This window comes from Musca autumnalis, unplaced genomic scaffold (assembly GCF_047663935.1).
Source record: "Musca autumnalis isolate F117 unplaced genomic scaffold, ASM4766393v1 scaffold_5, whole genome shotgun sequence".
In the NCBI taxonomy this organism is placed as follows: domain Eukaryota; kingdom Metazoa; phylum Arthropoda; class Insecta; order Diptera; family Muscidae; genus Musca; species Musca autumnalis.
In genome coordinates this window covers 14,341,716-14,360,504 of record NW_027412088.1, presented here as the reverse complement: position 1 = coordinate 14,360,504, position 18,789 = coordinate 14,341,716, and the positions used below count along the sequence as shown (strand labels likewise).

The 18,789-nt window shown below is 34.9% G+C and overlaps 1 protein-coding gene across 4 annotated transcripts in view; it reads left to right on the top strand.

The window, feature by feature from the left end:
* Positions 1 to 3,413, top strand: part of Corin (corin serine peptidase) — a 300,751-nt gene extending 297,338 nt beyond the window's left edge. For all 4 annotated transcript variants that reach the window (XM_073957346.1, XM_073957342.1, XM_073957345.1 and 1 more), the window contains one exon: positions 2,507 to 3,413. In XM_073957346.1, coding sequence (XP_073813447.1) covers positions 2,507 to 2,839 — 333 coding nt within the window. In that variant the 3' untranslated portion in view covers positions 2,840 to 3,413. The remainder of the gene's footprint in view (positions 1 to 2,506) is intronic.
* Positions 3,414 to 18,789: the final 15,376 nt, after the last annotated feature.

Sequence of the window (18,789 nt, the reverse complement as noted above, 5' to 3'; positions counted from 1 at the left end):
GAATATGCAAATATTCGCCACTTATTTCCGCGGCCACTCTGTTCACCACATGGACGACAGAGGTGAGAACAGAGTTGAATGTCATCGCGGATAGTAGCAGAATTCCGACCACAAGCTACCACAAAATTCTAGGGGTTACATTTGACAACACGTTCTCGTCGTCCGCGCATTCCGCAGCTTTCTTCGACAAGCTGAGATGCAGACTACGTTACCTTCTTTACCACATATAACGCAATAGGTGTGCGCTCTGCGGCGCCTGTGTGTCCGCGACCATTAGTGCAACGCGATAGAATAGTATTCCAACCTGCCTGGACGCTGTCCTGAGAATAGCAACAGGGTGCCTTCTCATGTCATAAGAAGACCATCTGCATGAGGAGTCGAAGATTCCTTCAGTACGACAAAATAATGACATGCTCTCGTTGTAGTATTTGTTTGGGTCTTACTCAGAAAGTTATCCATATCACTCCATGCAGGTCTTTTAGGGAGGATCTTCTAGATCTAGAAAGAAAACGTTATAAGGGAGAACCCTTGGATCAGCAAGCTGATCAAGCCGGTTTAGATAGCATTCATACAGATGCAGCCATAAACAACTATGTGAATGCGGTCCTAGGAATAAATTGAATATTTTGGCTAAACTGAACCAGAATGAGCTGAAAAATGAACTGCTGTTACAACAACAATAACAACAACATCAGAAGTAGGAACAAAGTCCTCAAGTCGCTGACCGGCAGCACTTAGAGTGCGGACAAAGAAACCTTGTTGATCTCTTATAAAGCAATAGACCGATATGTGCTAAGCTATACGGCGCTAGCGTGGTATGCTAATATTATCAGCGCTAGGCAGCAGATGAAATTCAAACTTGCCAGAATGCGACCAAGATGACTACAACAGGATGTTTAAGACCAGTTAAGATCCGGACGATGCAGCCGCCTCAATTCGTATTGGGCCCAAATTGATGCCCCGATATCCAACACATGCCCGGCATGTGGATTGGGACCACACGACACGCTGCATTTGTTTAGCTGTCCAGCTAACTCCACTCACCTCTCTCCTGATTCTTTATGGACGCAAAAAGTACAAGTTGCAAAACTTTTGAGTGTGGATACAGAGGAACCAGAACCTGAGAACTGAAATAATACACGATCGAACATATTTCACGGTGCTCTTGAATCAAATTTAAATGGAAGGTGCTTACACCTGCGAAGTTTTTACGGGTTCTGAAACTACAATGTTCATAGATAAGAAAAATCAAAAAACAGGAAAAAATCGATGTAGGGATTTTTAAATAAATCGCGGTCAAAATTCATATTTTTAGGTGTTTTTTAGGTTTTCACGATTTTGCTTGGAAACCGCAAGCCCAATCGAAATGGAGCTAAGGAAAATGTTGTAGCTGTGAAAATTCTCTACAAGATCGACATTTACGGTATTTTCGTAGGTTTCACCATTTTTGAGATATTGAAGTTCTAATTTGGAAAATGCAATGACTGTATCGCCCTCTTATAAAAATATGTCATGAAGGGTGCGCCTTAACTAACTTTTAATGAAAACTGCTTACACAGGGGAAGTTTTTGCGAATTCTGAAACAGCAATGTTCATAGATGAGAAAAATCCAAAAACAAGAAAAAATCGCTGTAGGGATTTTTAAATAAATCGCGGTCAAAATTCACATTTTTAGGTGTTTTTTAGGTTTTCACGATTTTGCTTAGAAACCGCAATTCCAATCGAAATGGAGCTAAAGAAAATGTTGTAGCTGTGAAAATTCTCTACAGGATTGACGTTTATAATTTGTTCTCAGGCTGTACCATTTTTGAGATAAAGAAGCTCAGTTTACATTTTTAGATTTTGCTTGAATACGTCAAGTCTTATCGGCATGGGACCTGAGAAAATCTTATAGCTGTGAAAATTCTCTACAAGACTGGGTTATGTAATTTTTCCTAGGTTGTACCATTTTTTAGATATATAAGTTTAAGTTGGGAAATTGCAGTCATGACATTGTTTTATAAGGAGACGATACAGAATTGAATTTGAATTGTCACAATTTCAACTTCTATATCTCAAAAATTATAAAACCTACGAAAATATCATTAAGGCTAATTTTGTAGAGAATTTTGATAGCTACAACATTTTCTTCATTCCCATTTTGATAGGACTTACGGTTTCCAAGCAAAATCGCAAAAACCTAAACAACCCCTAAAAATGTCAACTTGAATCGCGATTTATTTAAAAAGCGCTCCGGCGATTTTTTTTTTGTTTTTTGATTTTTCTCATTTATGAACATTGTAGTTTCAGAATCCGCAAAAACTTCCCAGGTGTAAGGTGCTATTTATTATTAAATCTGTTCATAATACATTTGGGTCCACCGCTTCTGTTATTGTTTTTTCCAGTCATAGGCTGAGGGCATTTAGCTGTCGGCACAGACGAGTGCTTTGTTTTTACTTGTTTTCTACAAAAACTCATAATAACATTAACATTCCCATTATATTTTACTTCTTTCTTTTACCTTTAGGGTGATTCTGGTGGTCCATTGCTCTGTCCCTATCCAGGTGAAAAGGATCGTTGGTTTGTTGGCGGTATTGTGTCGTGGGGCATTATGTGTGCCCATCCCAAGCTACCTGGTGTCTATGCAAATGTCATTAAATATGTACCCTGGATAAATGAACAAATATTGAGATATTCCCGCGATGAACCCCATTCCAAATACGATGCACATCCTGGTGGGCCAGATATTCTATCCAATTTGGCAACGGTATCGCTGAAAAGTCGGCAAACACCGAAAGTACACCGCAGTCCAATGGATATTGACTATTACGACAGTCAAGAGAGAAGTCAATGGGGATAAATGAAGAAGAAGAAGAAGAGCGAGAAGGAGAGTAAGGCAACAAAAATACTTAAAAGTGACTAAAATTTAATATTAAAACTAATATATTTTTGCTACTGGTTAAAAAAAGAAATAATAGAAAAAAAGAGATATGATTTTCAACAGTAATAATTATAGAAACCACTTGAGAAAAAATATTGTCAATTTTTTTACAACAAACAAACATACATATTTTGGGTCAATTTTTTTAAGAAAACTCAATTCCTGAAGAAATAATGAAAATAATTCAAAACATATTACTTGGCATATCCCCTAAAAAAACACAGCATATCCTTGGGCAAACATGAATACAATTTTATAATTGAAAACCCCCAAAATACATACAGACAATAAATGTATTACATACGAAATAATAACCTTAATTATAGAATAAAAAATATATATTTAAATAATTAAAAATATATGTTAAAAACATGGTCTAAAAAGACTAAAGGAGAATTAGAAAAATGATTTACGTATTAAGGGCAAGTGAAAACCAAAGCCAACCCCACTAAAAATAGAAAATAAAAAATTAAATAAGTGTGCTATCCAAAAACAACTATAAACAAAAGCTTAAATATGTTATTGTAATAAAACAAACATACATAAAACAGAATAGAAATAATTAAATATGAATATATATTACATATTTATAATAACGATGCATATACAAAACAAAAAAAAAAAAAAAACAAATTTGCTAGACAATAACAAATAAACCAGAATACTATTTTTATAAGTTCAAAAATGAAAATTTTGAAAATTATGTTTTTTTTATTTCTAACGAAATGTGAAAAGAATGTAATATGAAAATATATGAGAAACTATATGACAATACTATTTACCATATATACACACACACAGATATAGATGAAATTGTGAAATATAAGACAATACTATTTAAAAAATAATTATTAAAAAAATTATTGTAACGAAAACTAAGGACAATATTAGAAAAAAAGAAAAGAAACTCAAAAAATAAAATGAAAAAAATAGTAAATAAAATATATGAAAATAATTATAATTATATAGAAATCTAAAATTAAGAAGGTGTTTAGACAACCTTGACACATAAATATTTATATACTCTACATATACTTAGACATAAATGGAAAACGAAAGGAGTAATAAAAAGCCCTAACCTAAAAACTGCAAAAATAAATGTCAATGTTATTGCTTTAACTATTTTGTCAGGTACATTTATTGTATAATTTGTCAGGTGAGAACAAAACAAACAAAAACCTGAATTATTATTTAAGGAAAATTAGTCAATATTTAAAAACAAAAATGCATTTTAAATTGGATATAATGGTGTGTAACTTGAATAATATTTTTTATAAAAGACATTATATTATTATTTTAAAATAATTAAAAAATTATTAACAAATTAAAGGCAAATACAAGACAAACATTGAAAAGCATAAATTACACTGTGCGACAACAAAAAAAAATGACAAGGAAAATCGAGAAGATTATGAAAGTAGAGCTAAAAATTGAGACACGTGTATCGGCGTTTTTAAAGTTTACGTCGGAAAGTAACCAAAATAGGCGGAGCAAGTTCCGCCCATTTTTAATTTTTTCGATATATTCGAGTTAAGATATCTTGGAATCCTTGCATTTCAGGTATATAGTGTCTTTGGCAACTTTACTTAGGAGGGTGTGAGCAATATTTTTATTAAAAATTTTAAACCTCATGCGGTTCATCAAATGGGTCTTTTTTGTCCTTTTTTTCGAAAATCTTTCCAAAACTCCTTAAAAATGTAATCGTATCAAATCCAAATATTCTAGAAAATTGTTCGCCATACAATTTTACTATAAGTTTCAGAATACACCATATCTGTAACTCTTGTCTAATCGCCAGGAATCTCTAAAAATGAAAAACACGTTTTTGGGTTAAAGTCGGACTTCATCTGAGTTTATTCAAAACTTTTCCACAAAACATGAATGTAGAGAGATGACGTCAAAGACAAAAATATTCCTTGTCAAATTTCATTATGGGTCACCAAGAAATGAAATGTCTATTTATATTATACTAGCGGACCCGGCGAACTTCGTCTCGCTTTTAAGGAATAAAATTTCATACAAAAACTCAATTTTCGATTTTTCCAATTTTCCGACTTTTCCAGAGAAATTTTCCAAAATTTTCTTCCGTAAAGACCTTCTCCTCGAAAATACGAATAACTGACAAAAAAATTTACAGAAATCGGCCTAGCCGTTCTCATTTTATGAATTACTATACATTTTTTACACCATTTTTATATTTATACTAGCTGACCCGGTTCCGCGTTGCTGGCCTGTCGTTTTTGATTTCCGTGTAAGCCTTTGTAATCTATTTACAATTTATCAGTTAAATATTGATCCCTCTAGATTTTCGAACCGCATTGTTGGCCCGTCGTTTTAGTGACCAATGCACATTATCGGTGTTGTACTGTATTCTAAAATGTGGGATTGATCGCGCTTTCCCACCTATTGGAGCCCGGGTTAAAAGCGTTTTTGTAGTCACGCTTACTAAAATTAAGGATATTATCTATAATTATACATTTTTGAAAAATTTGGTTGACCGCGATATTCCATTATCGAGATGGCCATTCAAGATGAAGACAGTAAAAATCATATTATTGCAAACGTTTTTTAAACAAAACGTTCAAAAATAACTTTAATTTCACGATTTCTTAAACAATTTTGTGGGGGAGGTACCCTGGCCACTCCACTGACCACTATAAAAAGTAGTTAAAAACCTATTCTCAGACCTACAAACTCCACATACAAAATTTCATCAAATTCGGTCCAGCCGTTTCGGAGGAGTTCAAAGCCGAACACCGTGACAGGAGAATTTTATATATATATAGATAGATTATATATCATGAAAATATCAGCAACAATTTTGGCAAAAAAAAAACATGGAAATATTTCCCAATTTTTATACCCTCAGCATTTATGCTAACGAGGGTATATACACTTTCATACGGGCAAAATGTGCCTCATCGAAATAATGGTTTTAGACCCCAAGTATGTTTGGACGAAATGTGTTTCAGACAATTTGGAGTCGATTGAGCAATGTCCGTCCGTCTGTCTGTCTGGCTGGAGCGCACGATAACTCTCGAACGGATGAACCGATTCGGTTCAAATTTTTGCTTTCGTAATATTTTGCCCAAACTTAGTTTAAGTTCGAAGATGAGCTATATCGGTCCACTCCTTCCGGTACCTCCCCCACAAAAGTTCGAAAATGTTCGGAAAATTTGTGCGCACGATAACTCTTGAAGGGAGTAACCGATTTGGTCCATACTTTGCCCATCGTGGAGCGTGTACCAGACTTAGATCAGGTTTAATATGGACTCAATCGGTCCACTCCGTCAGGTACCTCCCACACAAAAATTTGGAAAAGTTCAGTTTAGGACCATCTCTCGAATCGCTTTGATTTTTGTTTTAGCAACTTGTATTCACTGCCCTCCATACGAAGGTACCAGTTTCATTAGGGGCAAGTCCATACTTCCTGAGAAAATAGCCTGAAAGTTACAAAAACCCTTATGACACCGTGTGAGGTGGTTGCAGCGCAAGATAACTCTCGAACGGATCTGCCGATCCGATCCAAAATTTGGCCTTAGTAATATTTTGTCCAAACATAGTTTAAGTTCAAAGATAAGCCATTTCGGGCCACTCCTTCAAGTACCTCCCCCACATAAGTTCAAAAATGTTCGGAAAATTTGTTCGTACGGTAACTCTTGAAGGGAGTGGCCGAATTGGTCCATACTTTACACATCCTAATATATCTACCAGATATAGATCAGGTTCAAATATGGACTATATATGTCCACTCCATCCGGTACCTCCCACACAAAATGTGGGATAAGTTCACTTTAAGACCTGCAAACGAATCACGTTGATTTTTGTTGAAGCAATTTGCATTCGCTGCCTCAATTACGATGGTAAAATTCTTTTCAGGGGCATGTCCATACTTCTTGAGCAAACAGCGCGAAGGGTGTAAAAACCCCCTATGGCACCATATGTAGTGGCTGGAGATCCACTTCTATAATGGTCAATGTCGATCCATTCCTTTACGTATCTCCTCCGCAAAACTTTTGATCAACATTTTTGTCGGTTCATACATCCATAATTTCTAAAACCCCCTAAATACATACGGTTTTTGGGAAATAATTGTTTCAGTATACACAGGCTGAGGGTATATCTCTGTCAGCAAAGCTGACTGATACCTTTTTACTTTGCTTGAAAACGGTATGTCTTATCAAAATGTGACTGGAAAAAATCTTAGAGCTGCGAAAATTCTCTACAAGATCGGCTTTGGTAGTTTTTTCCTAGGTTGTATCATTTTCGAGATATATAAGTTTAAGTTGGGAAATTGCAGTCATGACATTGTTTTATAAGGAGGCGATACAGTCAATCCATTGTCCTAATTTGAACTTCTATATCTCAATAACGGTAAAAACTACGAAGATATCATACAAACCAATCTTGTAGAGAATTTTCATAGCTACAATATTTTCTTTAGTCTCACTTCGATAGAGCTTGCATTTTCCAAGCAAAATCGTGAAAACCTAAAAACCCCTAAAATTGTCAACTAGAATTGCGATTTATTAAAAAAGCGTTCCGGCGATTTTTTTTTTTTTTTTGATTTTTCTCATCTGTGGACATTGTAGTTTCAGAATCCGCAAAAACTTCCCAGGTGTAACCACATTCCATCTAAAGTTATTTCAACAGCACCGTGAATGTTTATAATAACACTGTGCAACAAAATTCAATTTTTTTCAAAATGATGGGAAACACGTATTATATGATGAGAGCAGAGCTAAAAATATGAGACACGTGTATCGGCGATTTTAAAGTTTACATCGGAAGGTAACACTGTGCAACATTTTTAAGGAGATCTTGTGCAAACAATTCGAAATGAGGATTTTTTGAAAGTACAGACCCAAACGACAAGAAGCCCTAGTTGCGTTTTGTTGTGTCAGATCCAGCTCGGATTTTATGGCCCCATCTAAACATGGTTAAATATTCAGTTTTTAAAAAAAATCGGGGCTATATCTCTGAAACCAAAGCGAATCTTCTTCTGCTCTCTGAAGCAAGTTTGTAGATAAGGACAAGAATAGAATATTTGGGGAAATAATGAACTCGAAAAACTACATTAATTGCCTCAAATTTCAAAATATATGCAAAAATAGCGCAATTTTTATACATTTCGCACCGTATCTCCAAAACCGTTAATTTTTTCTGAATATTTTCTTTTAGGAAAATATTCCCTGGAATGCAATACACAACTCTTCAGAACATGTCATTGTTGTAAAATGCCCCTATCCCGTTGTTTTCAGTACATTTTTCAACGACGATTTAATAAAACAGTCAATAATGTAGTGAAATCCGAAATGCGAGAATAAACTGTTGGGTGTGAACTGTGTTTGAAATACGTGTTGTAAAAGATATGATGCAAAATACCGCTGAAACAACATGAAGTAAGCATTTTAGAGTTTCAGAATGTTCTAAAGAATTGTTGCGAACTTTATTTGGAAGATTTTTGCAAAAGGTTACTTGGTTCAACTCCCAATAGTTTAGCCGATACTGAACAGAATTTCAGCAATTATGTAAAATTTTCTATATTTTATTGATTTTGATGCCCTAGATGTAGTTTTTCTTATGTGGTTTCTTCATAAGATAAGTTCTACTAGTTTAGGTCTACAATATTGCTAAAGACAGAAAGGCCAAATTCCTATTCGTTTCTGAGATAAAGGTCTGATAATTGCAAAAAAAGTGTAGATTTAGCCCGGTTTAGATGAGGCCATAAAATCCGAATTGGATCTGACAGGACAAAACCCAACTAGGGTTTTTGTAGTCTAAATATGTATTTTCAAAAAAATCCATACTAGAAGTTGTTTGCATTTTCAGTGTTGCATAGTGTAATCAAAGTAGGCGGGGCAAGTTTCGCCCATTTCTAGTTTTTTCGTAATATACGAGTTAAGATATCTTGGAATCCTTGAACTTTAGGTATACAATGTCTTTGGCAACTTTACTGAGGAGGATATGAGGAATATTTTAGTTAAAAAGTTTAACCCTCATGCGGTTAATCAAAGGGGTCTTTTTTGTCCTTTTTTCGAAAATCTTTCAAAAACTCCTTTAAAATATGATCATATCAAATTCAAATATTCTACAAAATTATTTGTCATAAAATTTTACTATAGATCTCAGAACACACCAAATCTGTAAGTATTATCTAATCGCCAGGAATCTCTAAAAATGAAAAACACATTTTAGATTAAGGTCGGAGAGTTTTATCTGAGTTTATTCAAAACAGTCCCACACAACTCAAATTTAGAGAGATGACGTCAAGGACAAAAATATTCTTTTTCAAATTTCACTGTGGGTCACCAAAGAAATGAAATGTCTATTTTCATTATATATCATGAAGAAATCAGTATACATTTTGGTGAAAAAAAACATGGAAATATTTCCCAATTTTTTTGTTCTAGAAATAAGAAAATAAGAAAAAATTCTACACAAAATTTCACGATGAGTTTCCGTATAAACAATGTATCTAGGTATACTATTTCCTTAAGAAAATTAGATTACAAATGTGTATATTTTAGGATGGAATTATTTGTTTTAATTTTGGACATTTCATTTTACATAATTCCATGCTGGATCAAAATCTTGCAAACTCCTTTACTTTTTGGGGATATTGTTAAAACCATAACATATAACATTCTTATCAGCCCTTATTTTTGACATACATAGGCCATATTTTAACATTTTTATCCAGATTGTCGTTGTGATTGGACACTATAAATACCTTATTGATGGGTTTGGTTATGAATTCATACAGAAAATGTTGTGAGCTCCATCTAAACAACTTTTGAAATATTTGTGTTGAATATATACACACATATGTACATATATTTGAAAATATATCGAAAAGAGAAGGAAAAAAATTCCTCAAAAAATTGAGAAATATTTCCATGTTTTTTCACCCAAAATTGATACTGATATTTTTATAATATATAATGTAAATAAACATTTCATTTTTTTGTAGACCCATAGTGAAATTTGACGAAGAATATTTTTGTCTTTGATGTCATCTCTCTAAATTTATGTTTTGTGCGACAGTTTTAAATAAACTCAGATAAAGTCCTAAAACGTGTTTTTCATTTTTAGAGATTCCTGGCGATTAGATCAAATTTACAGATTTAATGTATATTTTATCTATTTATATTTTTTATTTTACATTTTCATTACGTAAAATATTTCTTCTAACTTTATTCTTCCAATTGCCGCCTTTCTTTCCTCTCCTTAAAAAACCAAATATGAATAATTGCTACAAAAACCTTTGTATCCAATCTAAACATGTCATTTACCACAGAAAACAAAAATTAACATAATAAATTGATTATTATTATATTTAATTATATAATATGTTATACATATATATTAAAAAATAACAATAAGAAAACAATAATGCGTGGGTTTCAGCTTTAAATAAACAATTAACACACAAGAAAAACTAAGAAAAAAATCTATTAAAGATTCAAAGAGTGATTTGTATACATCTATCTACAAACATGCATCACTTTTACTTCACACACACACACACTCGCACACTTTGTTATTATATAATTAAAAAATGAAAAACCAAAAAATGTAGTGAAACTATTTATTATATGTTAACGAGAAACAAAACAAAAACAAGGAACAAAAATGGTATTAATTTGTAGGAAATCATTTTAAACAATCTTCCGAACTTTGATTTGAAATGTCATGTCCTTTTGTTCCAAAAACACAACAAATTTGTGATTTACATTTCGATTTGTCTCATTTTTAAGGTTATGTCTGAAACCGTATTCTATATTACAGTGTTTTATTTTAATTTTTATATAGGCGAATTCTTTCTTACTGTGCAAATTCTACACAAGAAAATTACTCGATCAATGAAGATTTTTTTTCTTTCATCTGTTTTTTATTCTACGAAAAAGTGTGGCACGGCATTTAGTTCCTATACGAATCCCCGCCGGAGCATTTGTTCTATAACTTGATCTTGCAATAAACTTCCAAACGTACCGCTTTTCCGCATATCTGCTCTTCATCATTTCCTCTTTAGTTCGGACATCATCATGAACTAAACGTTATCGTTGTAACTCGATGTGAGTCATAGCTCTCCCAAAGTAGGTCAGTGACATACCTTAAATTTATGGTGTATGATTTCATCGCCGTTTGCTGCCCTCATGATCGAGGAAATAGTAGACTTTGTGTGTCAAAAGAATACTATGTTCGCATCGGTGAAGTTACCAACATGTTCACGGAACGACTAAACAGCGAAAGACCACACCAAGAGAACTATATCAGCGACAATAGACCTGTCGATAGCTTTCGACACTGTGAACCACTCTATTTTCTTGAGAGAAGATCCCTCTTCCCAACCACCTCAAGAGACGCTTGGCAAACTACATGACCTTTAGATTGTCTTATGTCGAATTTCGAGGACACAAATCCCTTCCCAGGAAAAACAAACAGGTGGGATACCCCCTTACTTTTCATCTTTTACATATCCAAGTCGATCCAAACCACCCGACAACGTACACCTAACCTCACATGCAGACGACAGTACAGTCATGGCAATCTGCAGGAACATCAACGACATAGAATCATACATAAACAATTATCTCTCCATCCATAAACACTTCTTCGGAAATAGGAATCTAAAATTAGCTGCGAAAAATTCACTGCTACCATCTTAACATGTTAGACAAAAGAGGAAATCGCGAAAGACATCCGCGGACCAAAAATCTAAAAACTTTCGATAACCTGTACCCCTTCTGTAAACATGCTGAAATAGTGGCTGTGAACGTAGGGAAGAGAAAAAATATTGAAAACACTAATTGGCAAGTTCTCCCGACGACCTAAAATATTGGGCGCCACTTTCGATAACATGTACCTCTTCCCTAGACATATCAGCATAGTGGCTGGGAACGTACGGAAGAGAAACAAAATATTAAAAGCACTGGCAAAAAGACAAAGAGGATATTTTGACTGCTTATAAAGAAATTGGTCGTCGTCGCACAGTGGAAAAATCCCGATCTAGCGCGCCAAAAGTGAAAAAATCACATACGCCGATTTAAAAATTATTGGTGCAGTATTGATCTAAGGTGTCTACAGAATCTAACGACAGTTAAAATAATTTGTTTTACATCAGCCATAGCGGAATAACGGTTAATTTTTGTTCACAATTTTTGCACACCTGCACACCGAAGCTAAAATAATTCCAGTAAGATCCGTCTGCACGTTGCTAACGAGAGAACATGCAATCAAAAACAGACCCACTCAGAAGGAACTCAATAATATCCCCCAAATTCCCCAAGACCCATCATATGATGACATCCAAAATGCACAAAGTTGGCAGAAGACTACATATGTACAATCGTACGCGAGCAGTGTTGTGCTCGGCGGGAGACCCTGACCCATAAGTGAAGATGAAAGTATCTTACCTAGAGAAACCTCATCGATACTATCCTAATTTCGCTCTGGCATCTCTAAACAGCTATATCTCCCTCCTGAATCCTGAGACCGCACATCACAAATATTTTCGCTCGTCATGCAAATTCAACATACCTAACACCGGATACATCCAGTCATAGCGGTCTGCTTTCTAGGACTGGATAATTTTCTTCTTTTTTATTATACCCTCAGCATTTATGCTACCGAGGGTATATACACTTTCATACGGCCAAAATGTGCGTCATCTTTCGATGATAATGGTTTTAAACCCCAAGTATGTTTGGACGAAATTCGTTTCAGACAATTTGGAGTTAATTTAGCCATGTCCGTCCATCTGTCTGGCTGGAGCGCTCGATAACTCGAGAACGGATCAACCGATTCGGTCCAAAATTTAGCTTTCGTAATATTTTGTCCAAACTTAGTTTAAGTTCAAAGGTGGGTTATATCGGTACACTCCTTCGGGTATCTCCCCCACAAAAGTTCGGAAAATTTGTGCGTGCGATAACTCTTGAAGCAAGTAACCGATTTGGTCCATACTTTGCACATCGTGAAATGTCTACCAGACTTCGGGTACCTCCCATACAAAATTTCGGATAAGTTCAGTTTAGGAACTGTTCTCGAATCGCTTTGATTTTTGTTGTAACATCCTGTACTCACTGCCTTCGTAATATTTTGTTCAAACTTAGTTTCAGTTCGATCAGGTTCAAATGTGGTCCATATTTGTCCTCTCCTTCAAGTACCTCCCACGCAAAAGGAAGAATCGAAGCAAAGTGACTATTCGGGACCAGACATAACCGCAGAAAACCGTGGTTACTCTTGGGCGGACCATTCCCCAATAATTTGTCTACAACAGCAAACCGTCCGATTTTATCAACTCTGAAAACCGCACTTTCATCAATAATGGAAAGGCTAATTGACCTAGTACCACAGAGTTCAGCAATCACTGCTTAAGAGAACTGCCCAATCCTTCCGTTGTAACAGCCGCTGGCTGTATACCTGCTGGTCGAATACCCGAAATGAGACCTAATTTCTCAGCAGAGGCGGCGGGACTAGTAAATAAGCGTGATGAGCTTTGCGTGCGAACCCTCAAAACCTAAGTTAATGGGTTGGTCGGTCAGCCACCCAAGCGGAACAAGTGGCTAGAACATCAGAGGAATTGCAACATTAGACCCAGAATAAGTGAACTACTGTTGGCAACAGTTAAGTCACTCTTAAATCTTGAAAATAATGAAGATAGGACCTCAGTTACGTTTAGCGATGTTACGCTGACTTATCCGAAGAAATGCTCAAATTATTTTAATCGACAATTTGTTGAACACCTAGGCAGTAACAGGGCGAAGAGAAGAGTTCTATGTCGCATTAGATCTTTTCCCTCCTAAGAGGAACCACCACAATTTACAATGGATGATGTTACGGATGTCATCAGGAACGCTAAATCATCCTTGGGCCCTGATGGAATCTCCATGGTAATGCTAAAACAGCTGGATGTGCCAGTTTGTGAACTGTCGCTAGCCACCTACATCGTTCCCGAAGTCTGAAAAAGGGAATGGTTGTCCCGCGTCAGATATAGCAGCCCAATTGCCGATCATCAACATGTGTTCCGTAAACAGCACAGCACTACAGCAGTTCGGAACGCATATCTACACAAATTAGTCGACGACTCAATTAGAAAAATACATGTGATATAACAATTTTGGTGGCGCCCAACATATAAAAACCTTTTGATACTCTCAAGCATTCCAATCTGTTTGAGAACATTATATATGTGAACGCCAGTCGTATGTGGAATTCAGCAACAAGGAGTCCAAGATCCTTGTAGTGAAACTGGGAGTTTCCTAAAGTGGGATTATAACTGCGGAATTCTTCTATGGTAAGCTATGGGGTGGTCCCTAATAGAAGTGCAAAAGAAAGGACCGCATGTAAAACTTGTCAGCACCTGGTCTGGGATTCCTTCGCTTCAATCAGATACACAGATTGTAACGTGACCGTTTCATACACATACATATGTAGTTCTACATTCATTCATTCATTACCATAAATCACCACTACACAGTCAGCATAATGGACAAAATTAACTTCGGTGTAATTAACGATAATCACTGCTGCACAATAATTCTCATTCACCTCGTGTTACCTCCCGAATGCATATTTCAGTTTTATTCACCGAAGACGTCGATCACCAGCCGACAAAGACAAGACGTGTTGCATGTCCGCAGTCTCGTTACTCGTTAGCTACGATTCGAACACGCTTCAAGTAAGCTCTAAGTCTCTTAGTAAGCTCCAGTCTCTTAGCAAGCTCCAGACTCTTAATAAGCATCAAGTCTCTTAGCAAGCTCAAGACTCTTAGAAATCTCCAAGCTCTTAGCAAGCTCTTAGCAAGCTCAACGCTCAAAGCAAGCTCAACGCTCTTAACAAGCTCCAAGCTCTTAGCAAGCTCCAAGCTCTTAGCAAGCTCAACGCTCATAGCCAGCTCGACGCTCATAGCCAGCTCAACGCTCATAGCCAGCTCAATGCTCATAGCCAGCTCCTAAATATTGACCGACCTCTTTCCCCAACAGCAACTCGAATGCCATCGAGTCGTGTCATACACCCGACGACCGCTGAGGCGATAGCCAGCCGAAAGCATTACCGAACCACAGCCGAGCTGACAGCCGCCCGATTGCCCAGAGCCGAGTCCACTAGACAACTGCCGAGCCGAAAGCTACCGATTACCCCGAGCCAACAGCAACCAGAGTCTTGTAGATCCGAGCCACACCCTACAGTTGCCGAGCCGAAAGCCACCCGACAGCCCCGAGCCGGCAGCAAACCGATTAGTGTGGAGCCGAGCCACACCAGATGATTACGTAGCCACTGCCGATTTGACAGCTAATAACTAATATTGCATCCACTTTCCACACACACACATATATTATTCGTTCATCAAACACCAAGAGTTCACAATAAAGATTAAACTTGTGACCACTCGTGTTTTACTTAAGGTTTGTGGGTCCTAAAGCCGACCCTGGAAGCGACTGAGCCTACCTCAGCCCTAGATAAAACCACTCGTTATAAGATCCAGCCGCTTTGGGAACGGCAGAAATCCTCAATGTTTTTTTTTTTTTTGAAATTTTGGCTGTTAGGGTAAAGATAATTTTAATGTTAATTTTTATTATTTTCTCGTTGGAGTTGACCTTAATGATCGAAGATTTTATTGTTTTTATTTTATAGTTCCCCTGTATGTTCGAATCTACCGAACATTTCAAAGCGCAATTTGGATTTTTCTCCGAGAGAGATAGTCGACATGGTTTAGAACACGGAGGACGCATTTGAAATAGGTACTGTGATAAAACAGTTTTTACCAGAACCTTGGTCGGGAAATTAGTTGTGCTTTTCCAATACGAATATTCAGTGTTTGCATTCGTATCTAAGAAATCTTTGGTTATTATTTTTACCGACAGTATCCCTCAATTAATGGCATATTCTCCCGTTAATTTTCAGTAATAAGGACTGTCGTATTCTTAAGTTTTACATATTGTATTTCAGTATCTAAGGAAGTTATTAAGTAATTGGATTGATTGCTTGGTATGCGTGCATTGCATGTCGAATGTCGTGATTTAAACCCCTTAGGGCCCCTGAGGACTTCACTCATTCTCTGATATGAAGACCAAAAATTTCAATTATTTACCTCTTTCGAGATATTTGCAAATGAGAAAGAAACCCAGAGGAATTATCACTGTGTGTATGTTTTTGACACCACAGCGTGATAGCAGACCAATAATATGAAGATACGTGTCGCGGCGTTTTTCCCTATCACTTCAACTTTCGCGGTTATGGGCCCCCAAAAACCTGAGGCCTTGATGTCAAAGGGGGTGATTTTGTCAGGCATAGATCTTCTAAACCGCTAAGAATTTGGGTTTACTCGTAGAGTAATAAACAACTTTCCAGGACATAAAAAGATTCTAGGAACTGTTCTTCAAATTTGATCGGTTTGATATCTGTAGACTAAAATCCGAGAAAAAAATAAAAGGTAAATTTGACCTTGACGATTTTGACCTTAAACGTGAGGTTGTATGGATTTTATGTGTTCACAATTATTATTCTTTAGGATGAGAGCTACAACTATTCTTCTACGAGTAACCCCAAATTCTTTGCGGTTTAGAAGATATGTGCCTGACAAAATGATCCCTTTTGACATCAAGGCCTCAGGTCTTTGGGAGCCCATAACCGCGAAAGTTGAAGTGATAGGAAAAAAAAAGGCGGGACACGTATCTTCTTATTTTTGGTCTTCTATGGAAGGATATTGGTTAATAATCTTCGTGTCGCACAGTGTTATCACTGGTACTTGCTGACGATGCTCATCAAGTGTACAAAGCGGATTTTGATGCTTCATTCTTTTCGACTAAATTATTTCCCAAAGGACATGACATTAACACCACTTAAATTTTATTTTCGCCAAACATCACGCATGACATCACTAACCTAGGATTAAACAAACAAAAACAAAACACGTGTTTAGATTGCTATTAAAAACTATGTGAGCTGAGCTTATACAAAACTAACAAAAACAAAACCAACTTAGAATTAGGAAAACATTTTCATAAAGGCCTACTAAAATTCACAACGCAATATCTGGGGAAAATGTAAGGATTTCCCACGACAAACAAAAAAAATAAGATGTATAAATTTTTTACATTTTTTCTATTACCATAAACCCAAACACTCTCCAAACACCATCCGGACCTTATGTCACCTAACATTTTTCAGAGATATTGTCATGTGAAGGTTTACCACAATTTTTTGTTTCTATTTTTTTCTTTGGGTTTTCACATCTGTTCATTTCACTTCTCGCATTCAACTCAAAACTCTATTGTAGCTTTATAATTTCGAAAATGAAGTGTTGTATACATGAATTTATATTTACATATATTATTATATATAAAAATAATACTAATAATAAATAAAAATTGGAAATAAGAATAAAATAATAAACTATATACACATAACATAATCATATATATTATACATATATACATATTATATATACATATATTTATAGGGTATTATATATATATATTTGGGGACAGAAACCTAAAAAAAAACTAGGCAAAACATAAAAACACTTATAAACTAATTAAACAAAACAAAAAAGAGAAAAACTAGAACGAAACTGCAAAATAGAAAACTAGTAGGTGTTCGCTTTACACAGAAATAATAAAACAAAAATAACATTATATACAAGAAATAATTATTATATAGTCAAAACAAAATAGATAATTTCTAAAACAAACCGAACTAATGTTGAAATGCGCCCCTCCTTATAAAACAATGTGTTATGTACAATCATATATTACAATTATTATTATTATTTTATGTGCGTGTGAATATTGAAACAGAAAACCACAAAAAGTCGTAGTTGTTGTAGTTGCAAAACAGACAAAAAACTTAAATTGAATATTTGTTTAAGTTAAAAATGCTTAAATATAAAAGCACCGAGAGTTTTGTTAAAAAGAATTCAAAACGCTTTAGGTTTTGTTTTGTTGAAATTCAAAGTCCAATACAAAAACTCAATAATATTCAAAAGCATTGTTCGCAATCCAAACTATTTTGGGGATTTTTTTTAATACATCTCTTAGTTCTGTTGTTTAAGGAAATTTATAAATTCTTTCCACGAAATTTCTAAAATCAAGAATTTCTAAAAAATTGAAAAAATTCTATCTATTCACGGAACCTTTGCAATAAACAATTCCTTATTAATACTGTCTACAATTCTAGTAATATACTAATAATTTTCTATTTTTATTTTTATATTTATTACGCAAACGTCATATATTTATATTGAAGTTATCCACTCACAAAATAACTAAATAATTTTATCCACAAAATAACCAACTTCCATTAAAAACAAAATAACAATAAATACCACAAAATGCAAAACATATTCAAAATAAAAACCAAGTCAATTCTATGTTAAAGGTTCACCACCAAACGCAAAAAAAACAAAACAGAAAATAAATCAAAAATATCACCGACGAAAAAATACTAAAAAAATTAATGGTAACTGAAAACGCACATGGTTCTGCTACACGTATCTCCTATCTTCTAAGGAAAATCAGATTAAAGTATAACAAAAAAACAGACATACACACTTAACATATATGTATGTACAGGTATGTACATTTAGAAACTAGTTGCTGTTTTATATGTGACATATACAAGAAAAAACAAACACACAAAAAACCAAGAAATTATTAGGCAAATTGAAAAAAAAATAAATAAGAAAAATAAATAGTTTATTTATACAACAACAAGGACAATAAATTATGTATAACAAAAAGCTTTGATTTCATAAAGAAATTTTCAAAGAAAAACAACAAATTGCATATAATTAAGAGAAGAAAATATTATCTTATTTTTGTTTTTATATAGAACAAAATTTTTATTTAAATGCTTGATTTTTTATT